Genomic DNA, 26,960 nt, shown 5'->3' on the forward strand with positions numbered 1-26,960 from the left:
TAAGCATTGCACTGTTGGTAGTTGGGGCTTTGGATATCAGTCAACAGATGTTAATTCAAGTTAAGTAATTATTTTCAAATTAATATGTTAAAGAAGTATTATCAACTAAATTGAAAACTATTCCTGAACTTTAAAAAGAAACACTTTGTGATGTGCTTTTTGTGAGAGTATATATACAACTTCATATTTCTCACTTTCTTTTATATTGTGTTTTGTTCCACTTGTCAATGTGTATTTGAAATATTTAGTTGGCCTTGCTTCAAATAGGATTATCTCGGGTGAGACCTCTTCAACAATACCCCCCCTAGACATAAAAGTGTATGCATTGTCATTAGCCACACTAAAGAGCGTGTTAAAATGATTTACTGAAAGTTTGACGGACAAACACATTCAAGTATTGAGAATAAAATGATTCATTAAATCACAGAATCAAAGATGAGATGATTCTTTCAGTGACAAATTAATAAACTCAGACAAATTATCAGTCAAATGGACAGATGAGGCTGGGTGTTTAGACAATGTCTAGACAGCCTGAACAACACTGACTAAAGAGTTTTTTGACTAAAGAGACCTAAGAAAGTGTGTGTTTGGTGAATTGATATGCTGCTCTTTTAGGTCCTTGAAGGTCTTAAAAGGGCAACACCAAAAGACTGTCAGAAAATGTATTCTGGAGTCCTACTGATGTTCTTTGTCCTTACTGAATATGCTGGGACTAACAAACCCAGGAGTGGATTAGGCACAGCGGATTAAGTGATGTGCCGATTTGAGTTCCTATGACTGTTTTTCATAGTTCTATTCATGGTTTTGAAAGGATAAACTATCTTCAGCACATATTTTGATTCAATTTTAAATGGACCATTGGTGACATGCCAATTGTAGCGATGTGTCCAATGGCGAAAGTCGCTGATTGTAGATCTGTTGGGTTGAACAAATGCACACAAATATGGCATGAAGTCTTGTTATTATCTCAGACAGTCTGAGCTTGGGATGCACTTCAAACAGTCAAAACAATTGATGTGCTTTGGTTTTGAGGTTAGCTTTTAAAACCAGATCATGTACGCTGTTAAAACATAAAGAAAGCAAAAAATGAATCGACAAACAACGCAACTTCAAAAGAAAGGCAATCGCAGCCTCCTTCACCGTCAAAGGTTCAAAACTATAAAGACAGGATACCTACCATTTGAAGGTGCCTTCCTATGTATCAATTGTTTTTGTTGTGCTGAAATGTAGACCGCCAAAACTGTCTTTCTATGGATCACATCTCGCACTACGCAGTCTGCAGTATGCACGGCCGCCATCTTTAATCACAACTGAGTTCATCTGTCGATGGTTCTTCCCTTTATCCTCTTTCTTTCTCTGTTCTTCTCTATGTGCCAGCCCCCTCTGTGTTTGTTGTGGGGGGTTCATCTTTTCTGACTGACATCAAACCGCCATATCGACAGGCTCATGGCCCGCCTGGTAGGAGGGTAGCACGAACATGCAGCATTGGCGGTTGTCCTTTTTTCACGCCTCAGATTTACTGACCACATTTAGTTTTCTCAAAATCATATGGGATTACAAACAAAAATGAATCTCAAAACTGAGGCCTTTGATCTCAGGGAGGTCAGCCTCAAAGCTTCTCCATTGAGCCCATTGAAATATCCGTCTCTGAGATGGTCTGAGTAATGAGATTTAGCTTTGATTGATCGTGCTCAATTTTGTATAACCAAACGCTTTAAACACAATCACATTGGATATATTTTATGATACACAATTTCTTTCTGAACCGTTATCCAACCAATACGACTTCATTGTAGATTCTTGCTGGGTAAATTAAGAAATATATTCCAAGTAAACAAGAGCTCAGCTGGACTTCTTTGATGGTGCCACTTGAAATCAAATGTGATTTGAGTGGCCTTTGACTACTTCATTTGTTAAAAGTACAAACACACTCCTTTTCCTACGCTTTCATCCTGCCAGTGCATTTCATTTATACTGACACCACCCTTTTATTAGGCTTTTGCCTCTTTTATGGTCCCACATTGAATGTTAAGGCTGTTTACTGTCAATTATATTGTTCAGTGGAGCACTTTCAATGAACAATAACAAGAGTTAAGTTTCAAAATGGGCGACGCTCTCACCTGCCTCTCCTGCTGAGTGTGTCGTCGGATCTGCTTTCTGTGGTCCGCCATGACTGGGTGCAGTCCCCTTCTTGCTACTCTAGAGTAGAGTACTTTCTTATACTCATGAACCTGTTTCTGTTTCTTACTAGTGTGTTGCTGAAAGATGAGCATCTTTACTTTATGTTGCAGCCCCAGCTCTGCAATCCTATTGGAGGATGCAAGAACTAGAGGATAGTCTGCAGAATCGTATCGTAACTATGGCAACAGACCCCGCAGGCATGTATGATCTTTTCTTAATTGCTGGTCAAATTTGAGACCGATAACACCAGCTAACAGTGGATACAATCACATTGTGTTAAAAGACTTACGAGTGACTAATCCAGAAATTAAACTGACTTTAAAACCAATAGCAAAAAGACAGCTGAATGGATAGTTCAGTAAGCAATCCATTCAGTTTCCTTCACTCATTGAGAAAAAAGAAACTCTCCAGCATTAAACGTAGCTAATGTTACCCACTGAATTCTGGGGTGTTTGACATTAATACTAAAGTAATATTTAGTTGAATTTTTGTTTGTATTTAAACTAATGCAGTTGCAGGATTAATTAGGATTCAGAAAAAAAAAATCCAAACGTTTGTTGATTAGAGCTAAAAAAGAAAATTGGGGAAAGGGGGGAGAGATCATATTGCCTTTGTTGTGTAGCGTTATAGGCTGCTTACATTTCATATAGATTTCACACTTGCTTGTCGTGCAGCAACCAGGGTCAGACCAAGCAAACCATTCCCACAATGACTGTTTTTTCATTCTCACTACAGCAGCGAATATCCATAGTGTCGCCTGCCACTTGCATTTGGCCTAGATTTTGACATACCAACACAAATTATACGAACAGATTTTCACTTGTCAGTAGTCCCTTTAGGAAAAAAGGAACACTTTGGACTCCTACACTCCAGCCACACTCAGATGCAAGGGATTTTTAGAGGTGGATAGAGCAAGACACAACAAGGCAAGTAGCAAAGACAGGCCCCTCAAAAGTCAAATAATTAGTTTGTCCATTGTAGGGAAGAGAGCAGTCAAAGTTTGGAATGGCAAGATAGATCTTAATAAGCAACTTACCTACAGTTGTCATCATCACATACATCTTTTTTTTTGCAGAAGAATGCAGATGTGCTGAAACACAAAGTTATTTATTAACACAAAGTTATTTATAACTTGTGACTTTATGATTTATATTTGTGTTATATCTATATGACTCCTCTTGACACCTCATTGTATGACAATTATTGTGCAGTCAAAAAAATTGGAAATCATTTAAACTATAAAATAACATACATCTCACTTTTGGTGGCACAGAAAAAATCTTAAACTGTATACGAAAAGGTGATACTGTACTAAAACGTAACATGTATTTAATATCAGGGAAGGATACAATGCTATATTGACTCATGATGTTAGTTTGCACAAAACCAGAGAGACTGTGGTCTCATTTTTCAGTACAGTTCATCTGGAGGGTGTGGCTAATACAGGATACTAAGATCTTAGAGTTTAGCCGAGGACAGTCTGGGTGTGTTCGTCATATTGTGTTTCATTTTGCTGCTCTTGTTACAGCATCTAAGCACTATACACAAACATGAGATAAGGAAGTGGCCCAATGAGCTCATCCAACACTGTATAATTTCCAGGCATTGGGAAGCATTATCCACCACAAGCCCCTGCTCAATTACCCATTACACACATGTTGGCACCAGTGAATTTTAGTAGAATATTTTTAATATATTTAGGTTAGGGTTAAGGTTAAGGTTAGGGTAAGGATAGGGTTAGGCTATCCACTCCATATCTTCAGGGTTACAACTGCCTGGTTCAAATTTTGCGTATTTTGGGGGACTTTGTTTAACTTTTCAATGCAATCTATATGTGTGACTGGGTCATTCCACAAAAGGAGGACATTTTACATTTTGGAAAGTCACATTTTTAACAATAGCTACAATGTAATTACAAAAATTGTATTCTTCTGACTATTAGTACCAGTTAAATCAACTTTGAAGCAGTGAATTTGCATAGATTCAATTTGTGCAAATATTGCATTCTATGTGCATGCCCTGTAGACTCAGTTAAAAACTAAATGTGTTCTTCCAAAATCTGTATTTCCCTCCAATTTCTTAGAATGAATGAGTCATTTTTAGGGGATAAGAAAGTAGTGATATCCAATGAGCTACTCTCATTGTTTCCCCATTGTTTCAGTGACTGGGCTGCACTTCAGTTATCAGTGTTCCCAGGCCCCAAACATGGACCTCTGAGATAAACAAAGCCTCAGCAGTTATGTCTGACTGAAAATATAATCATGCCATTAAACAACAAGCATATAAAGCAAACAAAATAACTGCTTCTCATGTCACCTAGCAGTTTTTTTTTATATGTGCATGGGAACGCCTGTTATGCATGCTTATTGTTCTCCTTCTGCAGGAGATGGTAGGTTTGTACAATGGGAATAGATTTTGTTAGAACATTTGTATCTCTTGTGGTTACTAAGTAAGATACTTCTGAGGCTTCTATAAAAAAAGAGACAGATTTTATTCCTCTACGTGTTGATGATTAGGGATAAGCAGGTCAAGGTTTCGTACAAAACATCTGTGGTTTTCACAGTCTCATTCCCAATGGTAATGAGTCTTATTCATTTTTGAAACCCTTTGAAACAGCCCTTAGGATATCTGATCAAATAAAAGACCCCAAGGCAAGCATTTTTCTGTGATGTTTAGAAAAAAGACATTAAAAAAAGCATTGCCAGACTCATGCATATTGTATCACAAAATGGAAAGGCAAGGCAAATATACTGATTATAGCATGTATCAATTTCTCATTGCTACTCAGTTTTAAGGTGTAATACATTTCTCATAAATAATCAAGAAATATTAATCATGTGATAATGGGATTGCGATTATGACATTAGGAATTATGACATCTTAATTCAACTAATAAGTACAGACGTTAATCCCACTGTCCAGAGTTACTTCTTTACTCACGTTTCCACAATATTCTTTGTCCTGTGAGCCCATCCCCCAATCAACAACACCACTAGCCCTCACCCCCTCTTCTCTCCCAAAGGTGTTTGTTTATTCCTCCCTCCAGGCCACAAGACCAAACCCCAAACTCGCCGTCAAAGAACATTTTGAAAGAGAAGATTAAAGGACACAGAAAACAACTGGGGTAGTAGTAACTCAGCTGACCCAGCCATCTGTACTTCACATGCACAAGACTAGCACATTCAAAAGACAACGTGGTATTCAATTGAAGATAATATTTTTTACCAACTGTACACTGAATGTTTGACGAGGAGGGAGACAGAGAAAGAACGAAAGAAAGAGAATGAAGATGGAAAGGAAGTGTGTAAGAGCGAGAGAAAAAACGTGAACGAGAAAAGAGAGCCAGACATAACGTGGGGGAAACATAAATAATATTGTGTAACAGCTTCCCCTTGTGGTTCAAAAACACATTTTCGAGCATTTGTTTACATACAAAATTTAGGCTACCATTTTAAAATTATAGATCTTTCTTTCAAATGTTTTCACATTGCTTAGTCCCTTTAGCAAACCTATTAACCAATCAAAATATATTTCGTGGTAGTCATTTTGTGCATAGGCTACTTGACATTGTAATTGGTTTAGGTTTGAAAGCCAAAATCATGATTTACATCAACGCTCTATTTTGTCAATGGAATTTTATATTCAAATGCTCAAGATTCGGCGGCAAAAGCGCAGGCGCGGTGGCCAAGTGGTAAGGCGTCGGTCTCGTAAACCGAAGATCGCGGGTTCGAACCCCGTCCGTGCCTTTTGAAGTGCAGTTCATTAGCATATATAATTGGGATTCATTAAAATATGATATGCATTTCCTCGCTTACGCTCATAATAGATACAAAAAAAACTCAATGCAGACCGACAAAGCAAGCAACAACCTTCCTCCTTGAATTTTAAAAGTAGCTATTCGAGTAGACAGAGGGCGACATATCCACTATCTTATAAAAAATAATTATCTGCATGATCCTATATTTTTCAATAAAGAGTTTACCATGAAAAATGTTTAATTTTGAATTGACACATTTTTTGAGAGGAATTTGCGAATGTCATTTGAGTGTACACAATTCAGAAAAATCCTGACTATTTGTCAATATCAGATCCACATATTTGTATGAATGTCCTATGTTGGGAGATTTGGTAGCCTAACGGAAATGGGTCACATTGCAGGCCTACACATGTCCAAACTTGTCTCTTATTGACAATGGTTGAGGCAACAGAACTCGTTAATCCATTAAGAACTCAAATGTTTGATGCCAATTTCATTTGTGTTGTTTACTTTGGAAACGAAATCTTACCCCCTCTCGGCCTCTCATGCCTCGTGGCGTAAACCATGAACGCTGTTTGGGGAACTGCTATTGAGATGTTAGAATGCACTGAGGCAAATCTACGAAGCACTGCTGATCTCACCACTAGGAGCACGTAGGCTATAGCCTACTTAAAGAAACAACAACAGATAAAATCCGACAAGATGGTCATTGATGCCCAGCTGACTGATTTGATTTTCATCAAGGTAAGTTTAAAGCAATATTATTGTATACAGGAGGTTGTTCAAGAGTTTGTTCTTAACATTGATACGGTAAATCTGAGCGTTTTACGTCGTCTTTCTTGCAGGGCTGGGCACGCAGGTGTTAGGTGTCCAGTGGTCTTTATCAGTCCGTCCTAAATCATTTTTGTGAGGATGTAACGTGTTATTTGTCTGTGCATATAAGTTGCATTATATCGCAGGAAGTATTAATAATCAATGGGTGGTAGTTATCATCCGTCGTTATATTTCCCAGGGTGGTCTGTCTGAGCACCAGACAGATTGTGTCTGAGAGTACCTGAACTCTCCATAGATCAGTTGACAGCGTCTCGTACTGCAGACTCGAGTCACTTTACTAAATGCGCAATAGAACAGGTCGTGTTCTTTTCGTCTTTTTGTCTTCTTTTACAGTCTAATATGGAATGTGTACGTTTAGTTGGTAGTAAAATTATTGATCAATTGTGTTTTAAAGATTAGAAAACGATTCATTAAATGCACTGAATCTTGTATAATAAAACTGTTCTAAAGACTTTGTTCTTCTTCTTCCTTTTAATGAACAGAAGTATAGACACAATTTAGGCTATTACAACATTATTTTTATCCAATGCTAAAGTGAAATAGCAATGTGCTATTAGTACACAAAATCAGAGGACAAAGACTGAGTATTCATGCTCTATTTTAGCAGTCTACATCAAGTGGCTTATAGTGGTCTCAGTGACGGGATATTGGGGGCAAGATGAGTTGATAAAAATCCAACTGGCCCACAAAGTCCCGCTTCTGGCATGCACGCTATCGTCTAAAATGTGAAGGCCAACGTAGTTCTCTATTGAACTACTGAAATACAAATACTATTAACTAAGCAATACTATAGACTAAGAATTGTTTAAACACAGCACGGAGAATGAGGGGCTTTTGGGGGCACGTGTGTTTTAGTTTCACAGTCATAATGCCCCTAAAAATCCTTATTGCTCTTGCATTGATCTCCTATGTGTGGTGATTTGGCTGTGGGGGATAAAAATGGGATCCGATGTCAATTCATCTAACACTTTACAGGCTGAATAAATGCAAGTCTATTTTAATAATACTTTGTATGTGTTTGTGTGTGTAACAACTTCTCCAAAGTATTACAACATCCTGTAGTCTTTATTACAAAGGGTGGTGCTTGAAGTTGTGTTTATTTAAATACATGTCTATTGATGAACATGTCTCATGTAACTGCATGGCTGTAGAATTGTAAAGACATTAATGACAAATTACAGCGTGTTTTTCTGGGTCCATCAGGGGGTTTCTTAATGTGGTTCTGCAATGAAAAAGCCATGTGTTTCAATTCAAAGCCCACTGTGTTCCATCCTAATCTTGAGGCAAACACCAAAACGTGTATTTTCACACACGTTAGTGTGGAAGCATGTAGCACAACAAAAGCTATCAACATTCATACCAGCACTGGTTTTCTCCAAACAAGGTGTTGGTAGAGGGTTTATGCATTTGCTCATCACAGTTTAGATTTAGTGCCCTATTAAGTGGTTTTGCACTGGAGTTTGTGTACTGGTCTTACATGACACTCCACTGTTAAGACTTTACTTGACACATGCTCACTAAATAACTTAAGAGCATTTTCAACCCAACATATGATTGTAACCAGTTTTTCAACAGATCTGTAGATGTCATGTTTGTCACCGTAATAACTGGGGGGAAAAGGCCAGTTGGAACCTTTCTGTCAACTCATGCTTTCTGCAGAACAACAAGAACACTCCAAAATGACCTGAACCTCAGTAACATGGAAGTGCTGTGCTTCAACCAAAATGACCTAAAAGGCATTCTGGTTCCTAACAAGTTGAACCAAGTCAATAAAAAATGTATTATGACAGAAACATGATATGAGAGAGAATAAAAACAAATGGGTCAATACTGATAACGGCTTAAGCCCTTCAGAGAAGTATGCGGCAGATCATTTGCACTTAATTAAGTAATTATCAGCCTCCTTCTAAATGGTTTGGATTCTCACAGCCACTGTTTAGATTCCAGATGTGACCATTATAACTTAGGCACTGCATTCCTAGGTGTGTTTCTGAATTGTGCACCTGCCTTTGCATCAACTCATTTATCCCCCTCCACAACCGTTCCTTTGACTACTGCATACATTTTGGTTAACTTTCAAATTTTGTTTCAACATCTTTTAACTTTCTTTAAAAGACATGTCTATTTATTATCCTGTTTTGTTACTCCTAAAGCCCTCACAATGATCTCTAAAACATTAGGGGACTACAAGATAGAACAGCTGGTACAACCAAAGAAGCATAATGTTGACTTATGACATTTGCAGGAATTGAGTTTGCCCATAGTTTTTAGATCCTAGAGGAGGAAGAGGAGCGCACCAAAGCCCCAATAGCTGTTTAATCATGTTGTCTGGCTGGCTTCAATGCTGACAAGCAGCTAGATATGACCATTTGAGGTTGGAAGAGTCTCTCTTTCTCTGTCTCTCTTTCTCTCTCACAATAACCTGTTGAGTTTTACAGGTATAAGTCAGGTATTGTAACAAAATGTATAATGTTGAGCTAAAAGTGATGAAACCTGTCACGGCCACAGCCGTGCCCCCCCTGTTTTTGGTTTTACCCTGCCCTACTGTTTCCCTGTGTCTGTCACTGTCTTCACCTGGGTCTTGTTCAGTGGTTTCAGTTCTCGTTTGTCTTATCATGTCCACCTGTGTCTTGTTTGGTTCTGTGTATTTAGGTTCCTGTTTTGTGTCCAGTCTTTGTCTTGTCCTTAACTTTGTTACCGTGAGTACCCTGTCTGTTTTCCCGTTTAGAAGCATAAACCCTTTTTTCATACTATGACTGGCTACCTCTCCCGCGTATGGGTCTTACCCCCCACGCAACGTAACAAAAGCATCACTTATTGCGCAAGGCATTTTCTTTAAGTCATTGAGTCCTAAATCCCATATCCTTAAGTTAAAAGCTTTGAAGATAAAAGCATGGTGTAAATATTCTCATGAGACAAAGTCTGCTTTACATTAACATTTTAAATGCTTTGACAGTCACTGAGGCAAACATGGTGTGAATGCCACTGTAGTGCCTAGTCATAGAGAAAGGGAGAGCTACAGATACAGTAGCTTGGAGGGGACCTCTGCAGGGTAAAGGATATTGAAAAATCTCACATGACAAGCCACAACCTCACACTGTGAGAAGGGATACATATACCCTTTCTGCGTCTACAGTTATATTTAGATCTTCAGCACAACCGTTAAACAGAAGACGTCATTATGCGTTTAGGAAACATATTATTAAGCCTTTAGGAGGCCTTTGTTTCTTTCACTGGAAAACCCTGAAAACCCTAAGTCAAAGGGTATTTAAAGGAAAGAGCCTCTGGACTTCTTAAGCCATTTTACTTTTTTTTTTTTTAAGTTCACTGAACTCTTAAGAGTATCGTCCATGCTCAATTACAGATTTATTTCACTTATCAACTGTTAAATCCACTGCAGACATTTGTCACATAAGTGCAGGACTTTGTTAACTGACTAACTTGCTTATGACTGCAGTCAGTGGTGTATCCTGTCCCTGCAGACCCAGGTCATGTATGTGCTGTCCTGAGAGAAGTTTTGATAAAAAAAAAAAACTGTTCAGGTGAGGTCCTTACTGACATCTTATCTCTGAGTTGTATTGTGGAATGTGAGATTGTGTTTTGATTCAAACAGGGGAAAACGTGATTTCTGTTGAAGAATATTCGTAAAATAAACAGCTAGTAGTCAGTTGAACTAATTCCATGTAGAAAAAGGGAAAGGAAAGAATAATAAGTCATCAGTGAATCTAAACATTCAGCTGACTGACCAAAAAAGAGGATAATCGTCTCGCTAAAGAAATGGTTGCTGACATGAGTCACAATTTATTTCTCATGAATGAAGACTTCCATCTGATTTATATAATGATGATGTTGTGTTTCAATAGTGAGCATATTTTTGCTGTGTAATAACTTAAGTATAAGCATATCATTGCTTGTTCTCACAGAAACCTATACTTATTCACATGAGTCATAGAGTTAAGGAGGAGGGAGGGGGTAAACACGTCAGGCAGAGCTGAAATACGCCTCCTCACCTGATCACAGCAGTGCAGCCTGGGCCAGAACTACAAGCACATGTAGGCGGGCCCCCTGCATCCACAACAGAACAAATATCAATTTTTAATACGTCTGAAAACTATATTTGAAGAATAACTATGTTACTGCATTTGTTGTGATACGAAATAAAATAAAAATTATCCCGAGGTAAGCGAGAATTTGGGTAAGGTTAAAATGTAAATAAAACTATTAAAAAAATTGGTATTGGGCTAAATTAATTGATTCATTTTAAATCAGATGAAGAATGTTCTTACTAAGCACAAAATGAATCCCACAAGACCAATTCCACAAGACAAGACAGGCCAAGACATGTGTCCCTGCACTTCAAATGCTCCAAAGTGATTACACTTTCTTATACACGTCAAGACATTTTCCTTGCACATCACACATATTAAAATAGAATATAAGACTGAAACATGGCTAATACATTGTATGGTTTAGTCAGTTTTGTGGTTTGTTATGTGTAGATCTGTACTGTGTAGATTAAAAAATGCTGACCTAAATGTTTTGTTGAGTTGAAATGTGTTGTTAATTGTGTATATGATATGATATACCATGTACAGTGAACAGTAAAATGTATACCAGTATATCGAAAAAGAGGCCTAGGAAATAATTTTAGGAATCAAGCAAAGCTAACCCTCATCCCATTCAAATTAAAGAATTTCCAAAAGGAAGAAAACAAGTAAATGGAAAATAAAGGATTAAAAGCCCTCTCTCTTCTCCTGCCATGTGACAGCTACAGCATATGACTTCCATAACTTCATTGCTCATTACCCAGTGAAGGCTGGACACAATTGAGCAAGTGTTTGTGGGCCATGCCCTAGATACTTGTTTCCCAGTTCTGAGCTCTGTCCACTGCGCAACAGCATCCTCTCCCATTTCAGGCCAACTCAACATTGCTACGCTACAGGCTGTGAGGAGTTTCACATGAGAATCCCATGTGAGCTGAAAAATGGGGCAGAGACTTAATACCACAATTTTCCCTGTGATAGGGGAAGTCTATTTGTAGTCTCCGTCGTTTTAAAAAGTTATTTTTTAGATAAACTCATAGGAAGCATTGGCATTCTTAACATCATATCACATCTATCACATAATACTATGACTGAAAATTAATGTGCAATATTAGTAAAATGGGGTGGGTAAAATGACTTGGCCGCACTCACTTTTACACATCGGATGTGATGAAGACATTATTATGGTTTTGAAAGATTGATCATGCATTTCCCAGCTTGACAAACATCCGCATTGTGTTGCCTCTATTTATTGTTTCTGATGCATGAGTTTCAATGATTGAACGAGTGAATAACTAAGCGTTTGACACCACCTGCTGGTGGGAAGCACTTTCTGATAGTGTGCAAAACAATAAAGCGACAATCAGGTGGGTCACTTTTAACCAAGATTTTTGGGATCAAGTCTATGACTTCTTTGGCATGATGAATAACCAAGGTGACATCCAATGAGCAGACAAGACTTGAAAGAAAACTGTTTTTAGTCTTCAGTCAAAAACATCCACAATATTTTTTTCTGCTTTTAGAAACATCCAATCCCAGTCTTGTAGATAACAATGCATAGATGTCATGGGATGCAGATCCAACTAGGCTTTGGAACCCTTTAGATACATTGTCTTTGTTGACAACCTACTACATACACAGAGGATAATCTGAGGAGGACTTTGTGAAGAACCTCAACTGAAAGTACATCAGAAGCTAGTATAAATACATTTATATTATTTACATTTGGACATGCAGTGTGGAAATGCAAATGGAATTCACAGCATTGCTACCCAAATTATGATATGAGGTAAGGTGACTTTATAAGTATAAGTATGTTATAAACCCGTCTATAAAAAGTACCCTAAGATAAGAATATGATAAGGGAAAGAGAATTTCACACAAACAATGTGAGAAAAAGATTTGTGTTTTGGCATGCTCTAAACTTTTTTAACCATGGCAACTGTAGGACTAGATGGCAGGCCTGTCAACCTGTGCCCACAGGGGGAGCCAGACTCCTAAGGAACAACATTTCCTCTGCCAGCTATCTCGTTCTGAACATTTAAACAACATTACACACATGGGATACAAGAAATAGCTCCAAGATTCATGTAGATTAGCGACTGATACAACATCAAATTTATGCAGGACACTTTTTTTCCTGATAAGGATTGATAATACTTTTTGTATTCCAGGAAAATGCAAGGTCCTTGGAGCAAAAATGTGTTCATTCAGAATATGAAGGAAGGAAAACATACCATAAATTCCCAAAACATGAGTCAGCTGAGGTTATAAATCTGACACACAGAGCAGAAATACAATTACCAAATAAAGTATCACCAGAAAGTATCCTAAAACTAAAGTAATATGTAATATAATATTTGATGATGGAATTGATTTTTTAAGTATTTAACTGACACTACAGCATAATGTAATAGATTATTAAATCACAAAAACCTGTGGAGACAACACTAAGAAAAGTACATGCATATAAACAGGTTGGAGTGAGAACTACTATTCAACATGGGTCTCAGTGAGGTTTAGGGAATGTGAGTAGACCCTGTGGGAATAACAGGTAAGGCACTACAACTGGGTAGATAAGGAAACTATTGTGAAGACTAGAGCCACCGGATATTACCTTCTCAGAGAAACATTTCACCCTCTCCCTTTCAATAGAGAGCAGTCAATGGTCTGTGAAGGTGAAATCTGGTGAAATACGTTTCTACCACGGTATCAAACCCTCTTTCAATAGCAAATTCTGTGTTCATTTTTACATTCTATACAGCAAAAGCTATACAGAACAAGCTTATCATTCGTGTTCACATCTAACACAAATAACAAAGAGCTACACATGTCCATGTACATTTATTGAGTCAGTAAATATTGCATGTTGGTTGATCACATCCACAGAGGAAATCCGGCCACAAGGCATATTTCTGAATGAAAGGTGCCTTTCGCAAACATTTGGCTGCCTCTCTGTCACACCTGCAGAGAATCTTCTCACATTTGTCTTTTAGATCATCTGGAACATAAAAAAGAAGAGAAGGTTCCTTCAGTGACTGGGGTGGTATTTGAAGTAAGCTAGTTTAGCTGAAGCTTAAAAACATGAGTTAATGTCTGGTGTTTAAATAAACACTGCAAGGGTGTTCCTAGCCACGTGTTTTTAAACGGAGCAATTACTGTGGTTCAAAACAGCTTAAAATACATCCAAATATGGGTTGGAAACTATCCCTTTCCTGCCCATCCCCTTCTAACTCTCCCACAGTATGTGCACTGTTATTGTTTATGTATATATTTTTACTGCAACACGCGCACTTGGAGATCACACATCTTTAAAATGACATTAAGGGGAAACCATGTTGTGCCAATGTGTTGTGTTACAGTGTTAGTGATCTTCAGACAGTAAAAATGTGTCAAAATGTGTCAAGAGTGTTCACACCACTTGGGTCAGAGCACAGGGATTTCACATAGGTTTTAAATGAACAATAAAGTAACACTGTAAACACAATGGCTATTATGCACTAATAACATACCATACTATCTGCCTTGACTTATTTTAATTGATCTCAATAGAGATAGCATACCACACTCTGCTTTCTTGTCATCACACGTCCAACGATACTTGTCTGTTTTGGTCTGGCAGCCAGCAAGTTCTGCATCTCCATAGCAACAATCGTGTTTGTGGCAACACCTTTATAAAGGAACACAAAAGAGCCTTAATTGAACACATTTTCAGATAGTTATCTTAATAACCAAGGTTTTAACATATTAGAAAATGACAAAACACAAGCTGTATAGCTCTATGGCTCAGAAATGTAGTATACAGTTTGCGGTAAAGTACATTTACTACTGATGAATACTGTACTATTTAATAATTGTAGAGGATGAATGGGTATATGCATGGAGAGCAATATCACTGCTGGTGTAAAGCGGAAATCCTGGGATTGGATGAAGCAGTTGGAGTTGTAGCTAAAATTGTTTGTGGTGTAGAGCTTGTCTGTGATTAGAGGAGGAAGGAAGCAATGCACTACAATTTGGTGAGAAACTGGCTGTGTCTATTTTCAAATGGCAAATTAAGGGAAAGGTAGAATCTTGCATATCTTGTGGCCTTTACAGACTAAAGTGGTCATAATATCCCAGTCCCCTATAGTCATGCACTCATAGTATGTGATGTTGAAATTATAGCATGCATATCATCTTATATTAAGGAGCCGTTAGGAGTAGTATCTATAATCACACTCAAATTATATGTGGCACTGTCAAATGATTAGGTCCTTTTGCCTCACCAGTCTGCCCTATCTCTGGGCCAGCCCTGACCACCCAGTCCACAGTAGCAACCGTACATCATGTAAGACAGGGCAGATCTCCCTGTGCTACACTTGATGACCCCTGCCAATTCTAGCAGACCTCTCTTGGTTCGTGGGGTCCTCTGCTGTGCCAGGCATGCTACCCCGACTAAAGAAAATATGAAAAAGACAAGTTTGCGATTAGTTTATCACTCGTTCTTACTCAATATCAGAAGATTCTCCTAAAATAAATACATTTTAATCCACAGCAGTCTGCAAAAGCTGTAGGGTAGCAAGTCATTACATCATTTGTATTATGGTACTGTTGCATAGTGTGAACTTTAACTTGTGTTTTTATTCATAAGTTACCCTTCATGGATTCTCTCTGTATGGTAGGCTACCTTGAATGTCAATTTGTGATGTGGGACATCACGTAAAGTAGGACAGTTATGCATTTTGATTATTTAATATGTGCAAAACCGACATCCAATCACCAGAGTTGATCTTGACTCGTAAATACAACACTTCTAGTCACTATGCAGTGGTTTTTATTTGTCTGACATCATCAGAGTATGCGTGATCTGGCTTAACAAGAGGTTTATACAGAAAAAATGAATCTAAAGTTCAGCGGCATATGACATTATATTTCTCAATGATAAGGCTGGCAAAGGAATTGAAATGAAGATACAATGAGTACTATTGCAGCATATTGAAGGGGTTTAACCACTGATTCAAACACACAAAAATGTGTAAAATAATGCTTTGTTAGATTTTTTTTGTTAGAAAAAAAACGTTTTATGTGACTGTCCCACATTACCTGATCATGTCAGGTAATGTGGGACAGCATTTTTCAGGTAAAGTGGGACATCTAGTAATGCTGTGTTTATGCTATAAAAGTAATTTAATTCGACAGTTCTCAAATGTTTAATACCAATGCATCATACTGCAATCATTTTTCCTATCTAAAGTGTATTGTAATTTGTACAAATACATTAGACTATATTGACACAATGTAGCCCCTCATCTGTTGGCGAGAATCTTAAAGTAACCATAAGGCGTTCACCAGGAGAAATGCAGTCTCTGAAATGTGTATTTTTTCTAGCAATTAGTTGAGTAACCATTGTCAATACACGCTTAAAAGATGGAGGCGCAAAATGTTTGCAAAAGCTGGGGCATTTTCTGAGTTTAGCTCTTTGCATATATTAAGATATGCCCCAGCTATGTTTCACGTCGCATTAGCCACGGTTTACTCCACAGCCTCCTCCTGGCTTGTCTTGATCGCTGATCTCCTGTACACGCCCAACAGCTTTGAAAGCCATCAGGTCGACCATGACTACTTTAACAACATTGATTAATCCCTTTACTTCGTCCATGTCAAACAAGGCAACCTGTTGTCTTTAAAAAAATAGGCAACAAACGTGTCTAGTTGTTTACAATTGGATAAAGTCTGGGCAGTGTGGAACTGGCAGTTGGTTTTCTGAACATGCCAAAGACTGCAACCAACTACTGCCAATTTAGAATGTTGGGGCTAGTTGGGGATTGTCTGAGCAGTGTGCAGCGGCTTAAATTGCCAACTAAATATTCTAAAACTGGTTGTTCCCATCCTTGATTGTGATTGGCTATATCGCATTCCATGCCATTGTAAAATCCAGCATAGCTTTACAGGTTGTCCTCATGACATTCGTTAATATTCCATATTACTGCGCATCGAATATTTCAAATAAAAAAACACTGCAAAGGTGTCCATCTGGCTGTTGCGTGGCAACGATTTATGTAGGAACTATACTTTGTAGTGGCGGAAGAATGACAGTTTATTATGAAACTATTTTGTTTCTAATTGTTTTTATTTACGAAACCATATCAAATATTTGTAGTAACAGTTTTAGAAAAGCAATAAGCCCAGCGAGTCCGTGTTTTGCGCTGATTTTAGAACAGGTAAGGGGGTTTTCGGCACGACGCAAAAACCACGGCCTCTTGGGGCTTATTGCTTAATTGCCACACCCCTGCACCTACAGTAGCATTGTTGTATATAAACAAATTATACAAGCAGACTAGGGTGACAGACGATGACTGTCCCACTTTACCAGACAAGCTGTTCCACATTACCTGAAAATGCTGCCTGAGTGAGAGAGGGACTCTACATGTTATGAAAGTGTGTATAGTTTTAAAATATTGTGTATTCCCATTTTATTCCAACATGAAACTGTTCCTAAGCCCTAAAACGATTTACAGACACACCACTGGGGTGAGTTAACAGTTATTTTTTTAAGTTTGCTGGAGCCTCTACCAAAAAGTGTCCCACATTACCTGAAATCACCCTACTAAATAGAAGAGCGACTACTTACCACTCAACAGAAGAAGCGCACGATAAAGCGTAGTCATGGTAAGATCTAGCCTGACGTTTTCATACTCATAATTTTAGTCAGAATATGAGTCTGATAACTCTCAGTTGGGCTGTGACTATGGGGCGTGTTTCAACCGAACTCGTAAAACAAATGGCTCTTCGCTCAATTGGATAACCTACAACCAATCATGCTTAAGCAATAGGCCTAAGCCCCAAGAGGCCGTGGTTTGCGCTGATTTTAGAACAGGTAGGCCTAAGGCGAGTTGTTAGGCACGACTTGCGGGGCTTATTGCTTTTCTAAAACTGTTACTACAAATATTTGATTTCGTAAATAAAAACAATTAGAAACAAAATAGTTTAATAATAAACCGTCATTCCGCCACTACAAAGTATAGTTCCTACACAAATCGTTGCCACACAACAGCCAGATGGACACCTTTGCAGTGTTTTTTTTTATTTGAAATATTCGATGACCAGTAATATGGAATTTTATAGAATGTTATGAGGACAACCTGTAAGGTTATGTTGGATTTTACAATGGCATGGAACGCGATATAGCCAATCACAATCAAAGATGGGAACAACCAGTTTTAGAATGCTTAAATTGATCATCTGTCCATCATCATACAAAGCCCGCCCTGGCAATTTCATTGGTCCGCCCAGCTCCTGGTTTTATATAGTTGGCCCGAATACAGCCCCTCCAGACCAACTCTATGCTCCAGACCCAACTTCCTTTTTGTTGTGGGCGGGGTTAATTTGGGCTGGAAGACAGGCTAGGTAAAATCTGCAACAGGCTACTACTGCATGCCCCTTATTTAGGCCTACAGTCTGGTGAACATTCAGTTGGCATCTTTTTTTAGATACTGTCTTGAATAATCCCTTGAGCATCACTCCCTCACTCGAGGACGCTTTAGCCTAATCCATGAGCAAAGATTGACAGTGGCAATGTATCTTTTAGGAATGATATAAATTAACAAAATGTAGCATCCTGATCCTAATTGATTAAACTTTACATTGCTTCACTCTCAAACTTTAATTATCTTTCAAATGCTAGCGGTAGGGGATAAACTGTTGTTTTTCATTTGCGACCATGCCATGAACGTTAACCACATTTTTTGTGTTGTTTGTTTAAAAACTATTCAAATGTTTTTGACTTTTTCTTTTTATGGTGGTTTGACCAGTTTTTCAACAGCCTACGACAGGAGGCACTGTTTCTCATTTCGCTACAGGGCAGGCCTACACTAATATAAAATCAATGATCGATCATGAAGCTGACACTACCAAAGCTAAGTGCACGCGGCTGGATAACAGAAAGATCAGACTGACCACATACAGTCGCAAATGTTAAGCCAATACATTCCATGTAAGTAAGCTTTTGTAAAGTGCATGCGAATAATGGTGTTCTATGCCATCTAAAGCTAAAATGGCTAAAAAGCTACTTCGACTACACTTCAGCTAGCCCTAGCTAACCTATCTAGCACTACAGTATGTGAACAAACTCCACAACCTCGTGCTTCCTTGTTACACTGTTACGCATATTTTAGTAGCTAAACTTCGCTGGTGAAGGTTTTTTTAAATTATCTATAGTGATAAATATGTCTTACACCTAACAATGTTGCGATGAACTGTACACATGAATTGATTCCATTCTGGCAATCTAGCTATGCATGACTAGTTTGCTAAGGAAGTATCATGTTGGTATTGTGCTGCTGGTTAGTCAGTTAGCTAGCTAGCTTAGTAAGTTTGCTGTCCAACAGATAAAATGTGTGGAAGATATGTTTGCGAATGGTGGATATTGTTTGGATTCTAGTGATGTTCAAGAATCAAACATGAAGAAAACCGGGAGGGTATTTTAATGGTTTAAAGACTCATTAAATTAATTTAAGATTCAGTAAAAATGTTGTACATGCTGCAGTCATTACGCAAGTAAAAGGGGTAATAACTGGTTATTTCAATATTGTCACTCGTCTATATTTTGATCCCTTCTGTGGATCAAGGAGTTTAAGTGACCTCACTGGCGAAATATTGTTGTTTCTGTCTTCTCATGGACAGATTCTACCAGTGGCTAATCATGAATGGTCACTGAAACAAAAGGCATGGTGGCACAGCGCCTTGCAATGTCGCCTCACAACAATGAGGCTCTGGGTTCAATTCTTGCTTGGGGCACTGTCTTGCGCTGTTAGACAAACGTTTTTTCTTCATTACTATTGTCAAGTTAATGAATATTTACATTTTAAGGCCCGGTGACCAATACACAGACCAAAAGATAACATGATTCCTGTGTTTTATAGGTGCTGACATCAGAACTTGATAACACATGAGACATGGCTACAGTGTGTCTAGACAGAAGCAGTCGGTGGCAAAGTATTCAGAACGGGCTGCAGTTTATCCAGTAAGTATTGTCAGGATCCTCCATCAGGTCATGACCCGAGGGAGTAGTGATGATTATGTAATGTTTCATCAGTAGTCAGATCCACATTTGTCTGTCTGCACATGTCGGTAATTCCTGTCGGAGAAATTAAGAATGTGATGTTTTATACTGAATAATACAGATGTTTAGCATTCTTTGTCAGCAGATAAGAGCCCCCAAACTAGACTCTGGGCTCTCTTATCACCCTGGGAAGGGTGAGCATTTGTTAAAGACTAGAAGATGTTGGGGGTTTGTTCGTTTTAATGAGATGCTGTGTGACAAGGACTAAGGTGGAGACGCAAGGTCTGACCATCTGCTTGACACGTTTGTGAAGGAGCTTTTACAACATCAGGAGATCCTGTTATTGTGTTTCAATCAGGGTTGATGTTGTAGACACGCACGCACGCGCGCCAGGTTTATGCTAGGAGCCAATGAAGGAAAGCTATGGAACATTTGCATGCCTTGTCTTAACCAATGACTGTGAAGAGCGGGGCTGCTTAAATAGGTAGCTAGCACAACATGCTAGCAGACAAACTTTGTATTGCGATCAGACTTTGTCTCCTCGCTGTACTTTCTTTGAATCCGACGACTCTGTGCATTACTTGAGAAATTATCCTAACAATTCCACAATCAGCTAATTAAGTTTTAGGATTCTAGACTGCTCATGTACTACATTAAATCAGTTTGACGACTTTTTGAAATTATGATATTTGATTTTGTCGTGTTCTGTTTGTCATCATGCACCATTTTATTTGTGTCTAGGTCAACTCTCCCCTTTCCTGGATCACAGGATCAATATGAGGTGATTAGCCATTCCAGAAAGCAACACAAACAAAGTCGATTATGTATACATCTCAAATGTTACATAGAATTTTACATGTTGCTTCATCAGGTGTTCATTCAGGACCTTGTCAGAAATCTGTTCGGTGAGGGCAACGATGTTTTCAAAGAAGGAGAGTGGACAAAATCTATTGAAATGTACACAGAGGCCTTGAGCATAGCAGAATATGCAGACTCTGAAGACATCACTGTCTCTGGGGGAATATTGGAAAGCCTTTATGCCAATCGTGCTGCTGCATACCTAAATATTGTAAGTAAAGTAAATCAAATTATTGTGATTGGGTTGAACAGTGAGTTACATGTTGATTCCTTGAATGAGACTTGGGGTTCTTTCCTCAGGGGCTCCATGACCAAGCATTTGAGGACTGTGAGAAAGCCCTTCAATTGAATGAAGGAAACTATAGAGCTCTGTACAGGAAAGCCAGATCCTTAAAGGAGATGGGAAGGCATCGAGAGGCCTACGAAGCTGTTGCTAAGTGCTCTCTTGCAGTGCCTCAGGTGAAAACAGTGCTATCTTTTGGTCATATTTGCTTTGTAAACTTTGCTTATTACCTGTATTCATACCTAACTGCTACTATGAACACTGCATTGGTTTTTCAGGATCCCAATGTCATACAGTTGACTCAGGACCTCGCCAAAATGTTGGGATTGAAAATACGTAAAGCCTATGTCAGAAGCAAGGTGAGCGTGTGACAGGCCCTATCACAAAGACGTTCCTCATGCTGTCGACTGTTTTCATTTCCATGTTTGACAAATGTAAACTTTTTCACATTTAGTATTTGCTTTACTTTTAAATAAAAGTGTAACACATTGATGACACAGTACACATCATTAAATACTGTTAATAAACATGTAATTTCTTTCAACAGCCTGCCTTAAATGCCTTGCCTGGGGCAACCTATCCGGGTGCCTCCAATGATAAGGTACGTGCACATGTTTTATAACCCCCCAAAAATGCTTTTTTTTTTCTCACTCAAATATGTTTTAAGTATTATTATTATATTTTCAGTTTTCGCATGACTCTACATCTGTGGAAGACATAGAGATGGGTAAGATTATCTAGAATTCTAATTTCGTTAAACTTTGAATTTCTTTCCTATCTAAGACAATTATCTGGAAATGCAACATGCTGCTCAATCAACAACATTTTACCATCTACTCTAGAATTATCTCAAGGCACTCAGGAAACAAACAAAAGGAGTCCAGTACCAGTCTCAGTTGCAGCCCCGGTGGTTCATCCTTCCGGTAACAAGAAAGTGGATGCTGAATCTGTACCTGTCAGAGTTTCTTCAGTCTCACCCACTAAGGCACATGACCTGAAGCCCATCTCAGTGTCTGTGTCCATGCCAATGGTGAATGGTATTAGAGCCAGTGACTCCTATCCAGTGCCAGAATCACACTTGGACTATGATCCAGAAATTATTGGAGATGATCTTGATGATCTTCTGGACCAAGCTGGTCCCTCGGACACTTCCATTGTAAGTTGTCAGCAGTGAACTGAAATGTTCACCATTAATTAAATTATTTCTGTTTTTTCCCAAACATTTAATCTCATTTAAAGTTTCACATTTGATCTGAAAACTCTCTTTCAGGGCATTCCCACAGTAAAGGGACCTATTCCTTTACCGACTAGCGTTGCCTCAGTTCATTCCATGCCTAGTCCATTCCTGATGCCGTCTCACATCAGCCCGTTCCTACATATTGTGCCTCAGTGCACCGTCAATCTGCCTCCCCCTTACCACAAGGCAGGATCAAGTGGATATTCTTTAGGTTTGGATTCCTTTGCTTCGCCCTTGGATTCACTGGACAGTCTTTCCATATCAGAACCCCAAACAGGTATCAGTGTTCATGTAGCTAATACTGTTTACAGACATTATATAAATTGTTGAAATGGGGTACCTTTAAGTTGACCATTTTTTATTTTTTCAAATTCAGGATATGCTCACCATTCCTTCATAAAGCAGGTATGTCTTTCTAGTTATTTCACTTTTTCACTATTTCAATCTGGAACCATATTGATACATTTGTTCATATTTTTTAAATCCTCAAGGTGAGCAATGATGACAAGCCAATGGGAATGGCTGTGGGTATGCCCGGTATGAATTACTCTGCTCTGGATTTAGCCAAAAATCCATTGGTTGAAACACACGAGTTTAAACAAGCATGCTTACAATGCTTCATCAAAACCGGTAAGATGTTTTTTTCTTCTTTACTCCTTGTCATGGAGGTTTTAACACTGATTTTATCGTAAAGAGTTAATGTAAATAAAATGGTTTTTCAATGTCCACAGGGCAGGGTGTGTTGGATTACAAGCTCGTTACTGAGGATCACAAATGCAAAAAGGATGTGTTACTTGGTCGGTATAAGCACACCCACGACCAAACATGGAAGCTTATTCGGCCTAAGCCCATCAAGACTCAGTATGTTGGACCATACTATATCTGCAAGGGTAATGAGATTTTTGTATTATCTGTATTTAAGGAATGTAGATATAATGATGACATAATGACAGGCAAAAGTTAGTCACTGGTGGAATTGGTCGTGGTTTTCTTGTTTAACGTGGCAATGTAAATTGGTATTATCTCTTTATAGATGTTTCCAACGGAGGGGAGTGCCGATACCCTGGACATTGCACTTTTGCATACTGCCAAGAGGAGATTGATGTTTGGACACTGGAGCGCAAAGGTTTCATCTGCAGAGATCAGCTTTTTGATCCATTTGGGCGTGTCCCAAAGATTAGTCTGACTGTCCCAAAGATCTTACAAGAACACCACGGGACGTTCATGTTCCTCTGTGGCGTAAGTTCTGCCTTAATATTTAATACCATGGTTACAGGTTCTGAATGATGTTAATTATCTCACCTTCTTGCTCCTGTTCTCATGCAACATTGACTTAAACATTAAACAATATCAGAAGGTTACCCTACTTGGTACTTTTCACCCTATATGATAGGATGAGTTTTCAGTGAGACTTCCCATCTCTCTTTCCAAAGTCAATAGGTCACTTGGTGAACTTCAAACATCTCTTTCTCTCTATTCCTCACTCACCGATTGAACATCATCACAACAATATACATGTGAAACACTGCATCTAAAATGTGCATTTCCAACATATGACATCTATGATCTTATCTAGGTGTGTTTTGATCATAAACCACGAATAATCAGCAAAACCAACAAGGACAACTCCTCTCTTTGCTCCCACTCTGTGACAAAGCATGACTTTGAAGATCATAAGTAAGTTTGTTGAATTATTTATTTGGAAGTATTGAGAGGATCAGCACTGCCAGCATGTATCATCTCTCCATCACATTTAAGATTCCTAATCATGTCGCTTTTTAGATGCCTGGTCCACGTATTGAGGGAGAACACCGTACGTTACTCCAAAATCCGCCCTTACACTCAGCATTGCCAGATGGATCTCTGTCGCCACGAGGTGCGCTATGGCTGTGTTCGGGAAGATGAGTGCTTCTTTGCCCATAGCCTGGTTGAGCTGAAGGTCTGGAGGATGCAGAATGAGTTTGGTGAGAGAACGAATAAAAGTAGTAATATAATTTGATTATCATTTAGATGTTTAAATGAATGATTTTTGGATGATCTGTGTGATTTTTACATGACTTATCAACATAATCTGATTTCCTTATTTTTATTTAATTTGGGGGTGCTTTTACAGGCATCACACATGAAAGTATTGTACAGGAGGCAAATATGTTTTGGTGCATGGAGACCAGCTCCCAGGAGACCCAGGTAAAATTTGGCACATTAGTATAATGTAAAACCCTCAACCTTCCTTATTTTACATGAGTCTCAGATCACATTTGGATGTACAAGGATTTAAGCCTTTTCTGTTTTATATGTTGTAACAATAACCTCTATTGTCTCTGCAGACATTTTCTAATGCACCAAAAACATTTGGGCCACCAAATCTGAAGATCCTCTTTGTTTGTGGTCAGTGTTGGAGAAATGGCCAACAAAGTGAAGCTGACAAAAGCAAGAAGTATTGCACTGCCAAGGCCAGGCATATGTGAGTGACTGCTTCTCTTAAGTCCTTGTAAAAAAAAATCAGGTGAGCCTTGCATGCATATTGATTTGCATCTGATATTTGGTGCAGGTGGGCGAAAGACAGACGAGTGGTACTGGTCAGTTCCATTGAACGCAAGAAGTGGATGACGATTCGACCTCTTCCGACAAAGAAGCCCATCCCATCTCAGTTTGACGTAGGTGTTCCTCACATTCATATGTACTAAATTTAGCTACTAAATTATGACCAACCTGTTTTACCACAATGTCAGCACTTGTGACTCATGGAAGTTCCCTGTACAGTTAATGAAACACTTTTCCCCCCCCTTCTACAGATATGCATACATGTGACAGCTGGCAAGAAGTGCCAATATATCGGAAACTGCACATTTGCACACAGTACGGAGGAAAAAGACATTTGGACATACATGAAGGATAATAACAGTAGGTTAAGCAATGGATTTCTTAAAGGGCATTAGTTACCAGATTAGTGTAATGGCCTTATTCAAAGGATGGGAACGGTAAATCAGACATTAGCACCTGTTAATAAAGGCACTTATTATTCCTCACCATTTAGTTACAGACATGGAACAGTTGTATGAGCAGTGGCTGCTGTCTCAGAAGCCTGGTTGGAGCGAGGAAACTAGCAGTGCCAGAGAGAACGGAAAGCCAATTCACATGCCCACAGACTATGCTGAGGAAGTGGTAAGGAATATAGTGGATAAACTTAAAATGTCACACTTGTAATTCCTGATCTTTCTAATGATGATCCTTGACAAGCTTGATTGCATCCTAGGAGTGGGGATGTGTCTTCTTTTAAAATGATTTTACTTTTAGAGGATTATAAATTAATGCAAAATTATTATGTGGAATTTTAAGTATTTACATGCATAAGCCCCTGATGCTCTCATCTTTAATTTATGCATGGCAGACAATCCCAACTGCAAAAATTGCAGAAGGTCGCAGACAACCGTGAGAGCCTTTTAAGAAAACCTCAGAGGGGTTTATCAAAATTTAAGTCTAGTCTCCAGTTAAAAATTTATCAAATTGAGTTTGCCTCCAGAACACCTTAGGGAAATTTGTGCAAATGGTCCACCAAATGGGTGCATCCAGCCATGGTCATACAGTATTATTGTTTTATCTGGAGGCTTTTGATATCAGTTCCTTATTTAAGAATTTTTACATTCAAAAGTACAGCCATGCAGGGTTATGCTTGCTTCTCCATCATGAGACAACTGTGAATGACTGCTGTGTACAGTGATGTGCAATGGGCTTTGACAAGAAGTTTGCCAGGGAAACTCATTTTGGAAACTTAAATGTTATTAGTGATATTACTTCTCAAATAAAATTAATCAATCCCACTGTATAAACTTTTACAATTTAAATTTTCCTTTTTTAAAGGCGGGGAACCACTGTTGGCTATGTGGTAAAAATTGCAACAGTGATAAACAGTGGCAACAGCACATCACGTCAGATAAACACAAAGACAAGATGTTTAACTCTGAAGACGAGCAAAACTGTTGGCAGTATCGCTTTCCCACTGGCACTTTTAGAGTTTGTGAGAGGTAAGATGGTGGCAATCCATTACATCTTGAATTCAAGTTTTTCTGTGTATGGTGTACTGATGGTTGACACATTTTCCACAGGTACAGCAAAGGCACCTGCATGGAGGAAGATATGTGTAAGCTGGCTCATGGTAATGAAGAACTAAAGGAATGGAAGGAACGCAGGGAGTTTCTATTGATGAAATTGGCCAAAGCAAGGAAAGACCATCTTATAGCTCCAAATGATAATGACTTTGGCAAATATAGTTTTCTGCTTAAGGACATCAATTAATTGGATAATCACATGCGCTGTCTGTTACAAGGCTAGAAAAAACAAGCCTTGAACTGGTCAATGCAATAAATGGAGATTCAGAACACAGCTTTGAGCTTAACAGAGCTATGGCACCTTCAAACACACAAGACTGCAGCATTTTGTTAGAAAACTGAATTATTGCAAAGATTGCTTATCAAAATAAAAGGTGTGATAAACTTGGAGAAGCTAAAGTTCAGACAAATCAGCGCAGGTATTACAGGACAATATGGAAAATATATTTGAGAATGTATTCCTTTTTTTTGACAGCTAAATACTGTAATTGTTTTGTACTATAAAGTGTTGAGTTATATGCATCCTGTCACACTATTCTGTCCATGTAATTACACTTTGTGTAAGGCATTATGCCATTTGTAGAAAAGGAATCCAATTACCAACCAAACATAAAGCCT

General features: G+C 38.5%; 2 protein-coding genes and 1 non-coding gene across 3 annotated transcripts; 2 read left to right on the forward strand and 1 right to left on the reverse strand.

Moving 5' to 3' along the window:
• Positions 1-5,855: 5,855 nt before the first annotated feature.
• Positions 5,856-5,927, forward strand: trnat-cgu (transfer RNA threonine (anticodon CGU)). Its single transcript has one exon. It is a non-coding gene; the product is annotated as a tRNA-Thr (tRNA).
• Positions 5,928-13,640: 7,713 nt separating this feature from the next.
• On the reverse strand, positions 13,641-17,645 carry pla2g10 (phospholipase A2 group X). Its single transcript, XM_084678227.1, has 4 exons — positions 17,426-17,645; positions 15,081-15,249; positions 14,379-14,485; positions 13,641-13,816 (listed from the first exon to the last, which is right to left on the reverse strand). Exons 1-4 carry the CDS (start codon positions 17,460-17,462, stop codon positions 13,668-13,670), a joined length of 462 nt encoding a protein of 153 aa, XP_084534353.1. The 5' UTR covers positions 17,463-17,645; the 3' UTR covers positions 13,641-13,667.
• Positions 17,646-18,280: 635 nt separating this feature from the next.
• Positions 18,281-26,862, forward strand: zc3h7a (zinc finger CCCH-type containing 7A). The gene is made up of 23 exons (XM_084677776.1): positions 18,281-18,787; positions 19,716-19,816; positions 20,597-20,636; positions 20,727-20,924; positions 21,014-21,172; positions 21,275-21,355; positions 21,544-21,597; positions 21,684-21,723; positions 21,839-22,152; positions 22,267-22,510; positions 22,610-22,638; positions 22,725-22,863; positions 22,965-23,123; positions 23,267-23,472; positions 23,810-23,910; positions 24,016-24,197; positions 24,347-24,420; positions 24,561-24,697; positions 24,785-24,890; positions 25,029-25,137; positions 25,271-25,398; positions 26,095-26,258; positions 26,340-26,862. Exons 2-23 carry the CDS (start codon positions 19,749-19,751, stop codon positions 26,527-26,529), a joined length of 2,922 nt encoding a protein of 973 aa, XP_084533902.1. The 5' UTR covers positions 18,281-18,787; positions 19,716-19,748; the 3' UTR covers positions 26,530-26,862.
• Positions 26,863-26,960: the final 98 nt, after the last annotated feature.

The sequence above is a fragment of the Hypomesus nipponensis genome, chromosome 17, assembly GCF_054491055.1.
Source record: "Hypomesus nipponensis isolate SF chromosome 17, ASM5449105v1, whole genome shotgun sequence".
Taxonomy (NCBI): Eukaryota; Metazoa; Chordata; class Actinopteri; order Osmeriformes; family Osmeridae; genus Hypomesus; species Hypomesus nipponensis.